Here is an 11481-nt window from a genome sequence, read left to right on the forward strand (position 1 = left end):
GCTGAACTAACCGAGATAAGTGAGGGGTTGCTGAGGTGTATGTATGACCTGAGGGTCTGCACACTGGAAAGCCTTTACCCAGCATGGGTCATGCCTTCTCTTCTTAGCCTTCCCTAGATTGTATATTTTGGCCCTCCTCAAATCCAGGAGGCCATGTGGGATTAGGGCCAAATTACATACAGTTGGCTGGGAAGAGTGGCTGGATACTTCGGTGAGGGTCCGATGACCCTGCCTGGCCCTCCTTTAATGAATGAGCACAACTGTCAACAAGCCCAATTGTGACGATGTTTAGCCATCAGGCTCAGTTGAAGTCGTGATGATGGTAGTGGTTTCATGCAGAAGGGACTGCTGGTAGCATCATCTTATTAAAAGGATCTGGAGTTTAAAAGGATTTGGAGCTAGGATCCACATATGAGGGAGACATAGTTTGTCTGTTTTTCTGAGTCTGTGTTACTTCACTTAGTATAACAGTTTCTAGATCTATCCATTTATCTGCAAATTTCATTCTTTCATCTTTCTTTACTGATGAATAGAACTCTTTCTTTACTGATGAATAGAACTCCATTGTGTAAATATACCACATTTTTGTTAGCCACTCGTCAGTTGAGGGACACTTGTTTCCATCTCTTAGTTATTGTGAAAATAGTAGCAACAAACCTGCCACTATACTCAAAGTGTTGATCAGTTCTAGGAATTTTCTGGTGGAACTTTTGGGATACCTTAGGTATAGTATCATATCATCTGCAAAAACTGGTAATTTGACCTCTTCTTTTCCAATTATTACTCCTTTAATTTCCTTCTCCTGTCTTGCTCTAGCAAGAGTTTCTAGCACTATGTTGAAAAGGAGTGGAGATAGTGGACATCCTTGTCTGGTTCCTGATTTCAATGGGAATGCTCCCAGTTCTCCATTTAGAGTGATGTTGGCTGTGGGTTTGTTGTATGAAGCCCAGGTCAGGTTCCAGTCAGGTACACTCAGGTTTCCTTCTAAGGTTTGGATCCCACCACATGGAGGCAGGATCTGGGCCACTCAGGCAGTCCCCTGCGTTCTCAGCCCCCGTGCAGGAGGGAGGCCAGAACCTGGCACTCTTTGGCTCTGTGCTGAGGTCACAGCAGCTACACCAGTCAGGTGACTTGTGTATATTGAACTATCTCTGCATCTCTGGAATAAAGTTGACTTGATCATGGCGAATGATCTTTTTGATGTACATCTGTATGCGATTTGGAAGTATTGTTGAGAATTTTTGCATCCCAACTAAAAAAGCCCAGGCCCAGATGGATTTACAGCAAAATTCTACCAGACATTTAAAAAAGACCTCCAACCAATGCTACTTAAATTATTCAAAATGATAGAAACAGAGGGAGAAACCACAAATTGATTCTATGAAGCCAACATCACTCTAATATCCAAACCAGGTAAAGACACAACCAAAAAAGAAAACTACAGACCCATATCCTTAATGGGTTTTATTTTTATCTATTGAGAAAACTAATTCTGGGTTTTTCATTAAATATACTCATGTGTCCTAACACCACTGATGATGGAGAAACTATTTTCATTAAGAGGTCACTTAGATTTCTCTTTTTCTCTCTCCTTCTCCCCCACATTTATCACATGCATACATGCACACATATACATATATGTGCGCACACATATACATACTAAGAGAAGACGAAAATAATGAATGTGATAAGAAAAGCCAGAAACATTATATAAACAAATGACTCACTCGAAACCCATTAGAAAACTTGGTAAGCTGTCTAGGGGTAAATGCTCACTAAAATAATAAATGAGTTTGTGACTAGAACCAAATGCTGTGGTGTACATACTTTAGGACTGTTTTCTTAGCAAAAGCCCTCATCTCAGGATTGCATCTGAGTTGGCATTCATTTGTATTCTGATGTCTGGAGCAGGTTTCTTTTGCAGCCATTCAAATGGAAAAAATGAAGAAATTGTTTTATCAGTCTGGAAGGACCATCTCTGAATTTTTTTCTTCATAAAATACATATGTACACACACATACACACACACACACACACATTTTTTTTGGATTCATTCTAATGTAACCCATGCTGACCTCAAACTCAGTACTTAGCCAAGGTTGACCTTGAACTTCAGATCCTCTTGTCTCTACCTCCAAAGTGCTAGAATTACAGGTATACACTACTATGCTTGATTTTGTGTGGCTGGGGACTGAACTCAGGAATTCCTGAGTACTAGGCAGACACTCTACCAACTGAGCTATTTCCCTAGTCCTCTTGGCTGATATATTTTAATAAGTATTTATTTAGATAAAAGCTTTTTATTTTTAATGTTTTATATTGGAATTATGTTGTTTGTTTTGTTTTGACAAGGTCTCGCTAGTCCCAGCCCACCTGGAGACCAGGCTGGCCTCCGTGTCACAGAGATCTGCCTGCCTCTGCCTCCGAAGGGCTGGGATTAAAGGTGTGTGCCACCATGCCAGGCTCATTGTAAGTTTTAAAAACTTCTATTGAATTTGTTCTTTGTCAGTGTCCTACATGTATACAGTACGTTCTGATTACAGTGAGCCCCAGTGCTCTCTAGTCTCTGTTTCAACTCAATTAACCATCTCTCTTCCATACAGTTCCCTTTCAAACATTCATATTTTGAGACCCACTGAGTTTAACTAGGATCTTTTTTTGGTTTGTTTTAAAAATAGAATTCTAAATTGTTAGTACAAGGCTGCCGTGCAGTAGTCCACAGGAAAAGAACATTGCTAATTTTCAAATTACCAGGAAACTGGTTCTGCTCAGGGACTACTGAACACACAGTGGATAGGAAGATGGTTAATAACGGAGAGTCATGCTGGATGTGCTGGGGGAAGGTGCGGTTCAAACCAGGAATCAGCATGGAGCACTTCTGTGTTACAATTATTGTTTATTAAGCCTTATTATTATTGTCATAGTTTGATAAATCCTGGGAGTAATCAAAACTTGGACGCTGTATAAAGCTCACAATTTATCAAAACATTGCAAAATGTATCATTAACTTAATCTTAATTCCGGTGAGGTCTTCACCGTAACAACACCTTGGGGAGCAGAGGTCTAAAGCACCTCCATGTTTTTTGGTGTATGACCTTGAGCTGGCTAAGCTTTTGAAACTTCAATTTTCTTAGATGTGAAATGATTTCATCAAGTCATAAAACCCACTTACAGTACACAAGACACATACAGACACACACACACACACACACCCACACACACACACACACCCCACACTACCCTCCTTCAAAACCAACCACACACACACACAAAATCCCAAACAAAAAAGACACACATTTACTTTAATAAATATTTTAGGAGAGACTAAATGATGTTTAAAAATATTTAATAAAGTTAAATTGCCTTTTCTTGGGGTGGGGGTGGAGGTTTGAGACAGGTTGTTCTAATAGCCCTAGCTGACCTGGAACTCACTATGTAGACCAGGCTGGCCTTGATCTCACAGAGACCTGCCTGCCTTTGCCTCCGGAGAGCTGGGATCAAAGGCCTGGCCACTACTTCAGGCTCAGTTAATTGATTTTGAAGGCCGCCAGACATACAGAATGTAGTGGATCTACTATCTTGCTTTGTTTCAGAAGTGTGTCTGGGATATTATATCCCTCGGACTCTTTTGAAGGAACCTCTGTGAAAAGCCACAGGGATTGTTCAGGTTGGCTCTCAGAATGAGGGCTTCTATAGAATGACAAACGCTACAGATGAACATGCTGAGGAAAGAGGCTGCAGTTGTCACTCAGTGTTACAGTTGCTGTCTAGCATGGAGGTCCTGGTTTTGATCCCCAGCACTGCAAAATAAAAAGTAAAGCACTAAATGAAGCAACCTGGAAAAAGTGACTTTTTTTTCTCCAATTATTTTATCAATAGGTGAAAATTTGGTTTCAGAACAGGAGGATGAAATGGCGGAATTCCAAAGAAAAAGAAGGGCTTTCCAGCAGATGTGTCCAAGAAGTGAGCCTTCAGGAAGACACCCTCTCCCGGTCTGCTCTGGGCTTCCCTCCTCCCTGCTCTTCGCTGTGGGAAGTCTCGAGTCCCAGCTGGAGAGAGAATTCTCCAGAACTCGCAGAAGGACTAACCCGGGAGAGTTCAGGGGCCCCGCCCCCAGAAGCCCATTCACTCTGAGGGGCCTTGTATTTGTGTTCTGAGAAAGAAGCAGGCAAGGACGGGCTTCCTGGGGCCGTCTGAAAGGAAGCAGTGCGTCGTGCTGACCTGAAAGAGCCCTTAACCAGTCCTATTTCCACGAAAGCCAGTTAGCTTGTGCCTCATCACTGCCTCACACTAACACCTTGGCGTGATACCTGGCCGGATGCCTTAGGAAACCCGCTTTACTACTCGCCTACTTAGCCTTAGACTCAGGCTCCATGTGCTAAAGGAATAGAACTTCCCGGGAAATACGATAGAACGGAAAGGGGTGAGAGCAAGCAAGGGCTCTGTCCCGGTTCTGAGTACCTGTATATATGTGCGTCTGTGTATATGTATGTAAATGCTCATTAAAATGCACCAGTAGAAACCAGTTCTTCAATTTTACATTGAACAAATTAATTTTCTTTTATATGAAGAAAAAGAAACTATTGCATGAATATTGTTAATTTTTTTTGAAATAGTGTAAAATTTGGACTTTAATGCCATATGATGGCTTCTTTTAGGACCCAGCTGTAGTGAGTTCAAACAGCTTGGCAGCCCTAATCAAGTGAGTCATGGCCAGATACATGTAACTTCCAAGTCTGGAACCGGTTAGGCTATCAGTGAGGAAGGAAGGTACACATTAAGTGTTAATTGGCTTTTGATCCTTTCTTTTAGGGATAGGCCTGGATCATGGTTTGCAAAATGAAATGAATGTTTGGCTGTTAAGAGCTGGTCAGACAAAGAGATCAGAACTGAGCAACTTTTCTAATATCTGGGCCAATGACTTTGTAGTCACTGGCGGAGAATCAATGAAGCTGTGGTCTCACTGCTTTTAGGACATCTCCAATAGGACTTAAAAGCACAATTCTGATGGAATCTGTGATGAACTCTGCTTGCTATAGTCTCCACTTGCTAAGTTTTCCATTTAGTGGGCTCATGCCACATTTATTAGCAATAATAATATTAACAAACAGCACCCAGATGTTTTGTTTTTGGATACCCTGAAATAGTATTTTTATAAAATTACATTTCTGGTAACAATTTGCTTAGTTAACCCAGATATGTTAATTTCAAGTCTGAGGAAAAAAGTTATGCCTTACTTTGAAGGAAATGAAGTATAAAAGGGAAATGATGTGGTTGTAAATGCATCTGTAGACAAGAAATGTGACTCCAATTTCTTTATATGGCATTTTGTTAGTAAGCAAGCCAGGAAACGGTGGGGCTCTGAGCCTGTTTACCGCCTTAGCTGTAGATGTCAGAGGACTTTTGTTTAGAAAAGATAACATTTCAGAAGACATCAGTCCAAATTGACATCAGGAAATAATAATAATAATAATAATAATTATTATTATTATTATTTTGGTCTTTTTGGGACATGGTATCCCTGCAGGCCCAGCTGCCCTGGAACTCACTATGTAGACCAGGCTGGCCTTGAATTCACAGAGATCCACCTGCCTCTGCCTCCCGAGTGCTGGGATTAAAGGTGCGCCACCACGCCTGGCTAGGAAATTATTTTTTAATGAATGGAATTTGAGTTGGTACATCGGTGTCTTTCTCATTCCTTAAAAGTCACCTCAGTGGTCCTTTGTGGGAGGTAGGAGCAGGGATCTGATGCTAGTTTAAGTTTTAAAACCTGTTCCCCAAACTGACACGACATGCTTTCTTTATATATCGTTAACCCTATTTGAGTTTGTAGGGTGCTGTCTATGGGCTGGGATTCTGCTAAGCATTTAGGGTGTATCAACTCATTTCATGCTTATGGTCATAACACGTGGTACAGATCGTGTTACTCTATCAGGGTTCCTGGTACCCATCAAGGGAACCGAGGCACTGTATGCATGAGGTCACCATTCAAGACTATGAGGTTAATAAATTGAAGGGTCTGTTTCAATCAAGTTTCAAATCATAAAATCTTACCAACCCTGTGAGGGATGCAGCACTATGGGATGTATTCACATAACTATGGGATGCGTTAGAAGAGATGCATCTTGGGAACTGTGGTAAGATTTACTGAAGAAGTTCAGAAGCACGTTGCATTCAACGACTTCTCACCAGGGGAAAGGTGTTCTCTTGTGTCCTCCTTTCCATCAGATTTAGAGGTTTAGATAAAGTAAGGAATTGCAGACCTTCAACTATGAAGCCTCTGTAGTCTCTCTCAGAGACCTATAAGATAGTCTTATAGGAGTATCTCAGAGTATAATGGAAATTTCTCTTTTTTCACTATTCACTGCTAAAAATCATGAAGTGCTTGTCTGCGGTCAGTCAGTATTTCACTTGAATGAGAAACCTGTCAAGACCACTGTCCAGGTTGTAGAGATGGATGAATTACTGCATAAACAATTTTCCCCTAGGAGCTCTGAGACTCAGCAGAGGTGTCTCTTTATTTATTAAAGATGTTCATGCTCAAGTGTGCAGGCCAATATTTTAACTGTCTCCCGCTGTGGAACATGTTAAGGCTTTGGGAGGACAGTTTAATGATCATTGGAAAACGTAACGAGGATAGACACGGCACATTTGTGTGCCCTCACACATAAGCACAGACAGTGGATGCACATTTGCCCTCATACACAAACATAGACTGGGTACACATACATGTGCCCTTCTGCTTTTACTTGCCATCTCCGCGAACTGGAGAGAAAGGCTGAAGCTCTGTTCCTTTACTGACAAGCCTCTCCCCTCTTCCCCTCCTTGTGCTCTGCTAACCATCCCTCCCACCTGGCCCGTGTGAGCATTTTTCTGTTCTCTAGATGCAGATTCTTCTGGAATCGATGACACATTAGTATATTTGTTATCTTGTTTCCTGAGAAATTCCACTCCAGTTAGTATGACAACCATGGAAGCCTGGAGGTTGAGGCACTGCAAAAAACGTTCCAATCGACATTGCTGATTGGATGAAATAAATGTTTTTTACACTATTTAAGGATTAGAAATATGTAAACAGGTGAGGGATGACACTGGCTCTGGAGCTAATTAAGACTACAGTCATTAGTGTTTAAAGAGCAGCTCTGTCCTCTTAACAATAAATAAGAACCCAAATTATTTAGTCCAGTGGGTCTCAGAATTAAAAAATCCACACACTCTATCATGCCATGCCTCCCAGCAAGTTAGATTTGGGCACACACTCCTCTCACATCCACATGCCCACTCCACCCCAACACAACATCTTTAAAGTTCAAATATAAAATTATAAATATTCTAGCTCCTTAACCCGCATTCTTCATGTGTCCCTTTCAAAACTATATCCTTCCCAGTGTGAAGCAAGAACCACCTTCCCCTTAATGGCCAGCGATTCCATCAAGCCTTTAAAGCTTGTTAGGACCCTGTCTCCAGCCATTTGAAATCTCCCCCAGGTTTTTGTTTCTGTTTGTTTGTTTGTTTTAACAAACAACAGGATCTCACTATGTAGCACTGACTGTCCCAGAACTTGCTATGAAAACCAGGCTGGCCTTAAACTCACAGAGCTCCACTTGCCACTGCCTCCCAAGTGCTGGGATTAAAGGCATGCACCATGGTCCCTGGCTTCCTCCAGTGTTTTTTTTTTTTTTTTTTTTTTTTTTTTTTTTAGACGGTCTCCCAGTAGCCCCAGCTGACCTGTAACTCACTATGTAGTAGACCAGGTTATGTATAAAACATTACCCTAAGCCTTCATGTAGATAAATATGAAGAAGAACATGGCCTTCCTTTAGAGCTTATAATTTAGTTGTCTTGCTATGAAATTTTTGAAACATTCCACGTCGCTCCTGACAGGATGCTGTGATTTTAGGGAAAAATTCTGGCATCCTCCAAACCCCATCTGTATTTACAATGAGAGATCTCTTGGGAGCTCCACTAATGGAACAATGCAAGCTGCCTGGTATTGCTGGCCTCTTGTCACTGTGGTCTCAGAAATGCTTCTGGGGAGAAGCTACTAGCTTCCTTCTGTTCATTGTGCATCCCCCTTCCCTTTTTATAAATACTTTTTCAGCCCCAGCCTGAAGAAAGGAATGCAAGAGGTAGTCAGGATGATGCGTTCTTAATTCCATTAGGAAAATATTGCAGGATTGATTTATGTCTTTTTCAAACTATTTCTGAAGTAAGCAACCACCACAAGACGGTACTTCTCATACAGATAGCTCTCAGCTCTGTCATTTTCATGATATTATATTATTTTGTTATAAATTAATGTACTTGAAAAACAGCTAACAAAATAAAATTCATGAAATTCCAATAGCCCTCTTTGAAAAGAATTTTCACTCCTTTAAAATCTATGTCTATGTAAATACATGTGCCTAAACGAATTTGGAATGGAGTATATACAGTTTTCCTGTTTTTTTTGTTGTTGTTGTTTTGTTTTGTTTTTTACTTCTACTTTGTTCACAGAATATTTTCCCACATCATTAAAATTACTTGAAACCATAATGGCTGCATTATTCCACTTTTTGCTTCTTGAAGTGAGCCTGGGAATGGGCCAGGAGCTGACGGCAAGGAAAGAATGACCATAAGATCCTGCACTTTGGAAAGCAGTTTAATGTTTGTGATGTTTTTAACCAAAAGTCTCAGCAAATGAATAAAAATTAGAATGAGAAATTGAGAAACTTTGGTATTATGCTTTCAGTGGTGTTTATTATCAAAGCATATCAAACCTAAGGGAACGCCTCTTCTAAAAAGCCACTATGAAGCTTTTCAGAATGTACCACATCCATTTACAGTCCTAGTGGATGCACATGATTGGACTTCAGTACAGAGTCAGCAGCAAATGCGAGCATGCAGGGCAATAGTCTACCTCTCTCTAATTGTGCTTTGTAGTTAGAGTGATAGCATTATCCAATTGCCTTATTATTGAATCAGTATTTGAGCCTATATACTGTGTGAATAGGAGCCAAGCTCAGAGATGTGTCATCTGTTCCTACTTGAAGTTTTCCATAAGGCTGACTTGCCCATACAGAATCCTCAAGGCTTCATGGATCTTCTCCCAAAGTTGCTTAAGTGATGAACATTGTGGGGCAAGACTTTTGGATCAGAGCATTCCAAGGTTAAAAGGAAGCTGGGAAACCTTTAACTTTATTGAAACACAAAACAGAACCATCTAGTCCTTGGTGCTAATTGAAAGCTGAAAAATCAGGCATATCAGATTTGAATAGGATACACAGATATGACTATCTCATAGTGGCTATAATCCTATTACTGTGAATTCTGTTTCAATCAGACAATGAATAACTATTGTGGTTTCATGGGGTACCATAACAGTTACCACAGAATTGGTGACTTCAAACAACTGAAATGTATTGCAGGCCAACGATGTAAAATCAAGGTGTCAGGAGGGTTACACTCCCTGTAATAGAGAAGAAGATGCCTCGGCTACTGCCTCATGGTTTGGGCTGCATGGCTCCGTCTGTTCGTTTTAAGATGCCCACCCCCCACCTGTTCTTGGTGTGTTACAAATTTGCCTCCACCCTTCCCTTGTAAGGACACCTGTCATTAGATCAATACAAAATCCAGGATGCTTGTGTCTCAAAACTCTTAAACTTAATTGCATCTGTATTCTTCTCAAATAAGATCACATTCACAGGTTTAGGGGGCTTAAACATGGCATTTACAAGACCACTGTTGAATCCACTACAACTGTATCCCATAGTGTATATGGTAAAAAGTCCAGAATCAACAGAAGTGAAAGCTAGTCTCCCTTGACATTCCCTTAATGGAATTTGACTTTCATTGCTTTGATTTAAGCTTTTATATTGGTCAAGCAATGACCTATTTGCAAGACTATTTGGGTGAGAACATTTTGTAAAATTACCTTCATTTTGAATTTTTATACAGGAAAAATTCAAGAAAATGTTTAAGCCCTCACATGGATTCCAGATGTTGATCATTCGATGCAAGAAGGTGTTTTCTGATTATACAAGTATGGTACACATCAAAAAATCGGCATTGTTCAACTTATGACTCACACATGAACCATTGTTTTTTGTGATGCAGTTATTTTAAGTAATTCATAAACTAAACAATGCTAATATTTTGAACACACACCATATTTATGTAATGAGGAAACACCTTCTTGCATTAAATGGTCCACATCTGGGATCCATGTGAGAATTTCTTTGAAATTTTAAATAAAGACAAATTAGCACGGAATAAAACTAACATGGCAAGTCAGAGGTGCGCTGAGCTGTAATCAAAGGCAAAGTACACTTGGCACTGCATTGTGGTTTAGAGAATGGGGGTGTCGTTGACAGAATATCCAAATAATGTTTTTATAGTACAAGTTTGAAGGTAGACTAAGTGGAAGTGTGGAGTGGAATGCAGTAGAGAAATTCTGATTTAGGGATCAAAGATCAGCTCTAGTGTATTCTTAGTAGGAGTGTGAATTATTAAAAACTTCCTGGAGAGAGCTTAGGTAGCATAAATGAGTATCCTCTTCGAGCATACATCTCTGCACCTTGGAACTTATCACCAGGAACTAACATTTAAGGATTCACTCTCTTATCTCCCTCTCTACCTATTTCTTCCTTCCTTCCCCACCTCTCCATTTCCCTCCTCTTTTCCCTTCTTCCTCCTCTTCCTCCCATTCATGCAAAGTACCTGGAGCATACAGAGAGTTCTCATACACTCTTAACTCTCACATACAGCTCCCCAACTCGCAACATCTTGAAGCAGAATGCTGTTTTATTCACTTAAGACATCTCACTACCTTCTACAGTCCATAGGACTTACTCATGGAATTGCACATACCATAGGCTTTGACACATATATAATGACAGACAGAAGAGCTTCATACTCCTAAAAACCCTCTCATGATAATTTTTAAAAAGGAAATAAATTTCAAGTTATATTATGAAATCTCATGTAGCCCATAATATCGTATAAGAATATGTATAAAAATGAGCATAATTTTTATAACATTACACAATATACTAACAACAATAATATGTGCATGTGCACATGGACATACCTATATTTTTTTAGTTTTAGGGAAAATATATTTATGTATTAGCTGTGAGCATCTTTGGCTAGTGGGATCACAGAAGTTTTCATTCTTTTCTATGGTCTCTATCTTCCAAATCATTTACCATAACACATATCATATTATTCTCTATTGAAATTAGTCAACATCCATCATGACCAGGATGTCTTTCACTTCAAACTTTAACTGCTGTTTGTTTCCTTGAATAAACATTGCTTCTATCCATAAGTTTCCATAGCCAGGAATGCATTCTAGACCACTATCTTCTCTTGCCTATATTTGTTTCCTAGAAATCTTTACATTCTTTCTTGCTGCATTCTAACACCTCTAGACTATAGTAGATACTTCTAGTAAATAAACTCACTGTATCCATCAGAGTTCTCCAGAGAAAAAAAAACTGT

The 11481-nt window shown here is 39.9% G+C and overlaps 1 protein-coding gene across 1 annotated transcript in view; it reads left to right on the top strand.

Moving 5' to 3' along the window:
- Positions 1-4428, top strand: part of Dbx2 (developing brain homeobox 2) — a 28878-nt gene extending 24450 nt beyond the window's left edge. Inside the window, exon 5 of the mRNA XM_017796494.1 lies at positions 3880-4428. Within this exon, the coding sequence (XP_017651983.1) occupies positions 3880-4134 (255 nt within the window). The 3' untranslated portion in view covers positions 4135-4428. The remainder of the gene's footprint in view (positions 1-3879) is intronic.
- Positions 4429-11481: the final 7053 nt, after the last annotated feature.

This window comes from Nannospalax galili, unplaced genomic scaffold, assembly GCF_000622305.1.
Source record: "Nannospalax galili isolate Female #2095 unplaced genomic scaffold, S.galili_v1.0 scaffold232, whole genome shotgun sequence".
Classification (NCBI taxonomy): Eukaryota; Metazoa; Chordata; class Mammalia; order Rodentia; family Spalacidae; genus Nannospalax; species Nannospalax galili.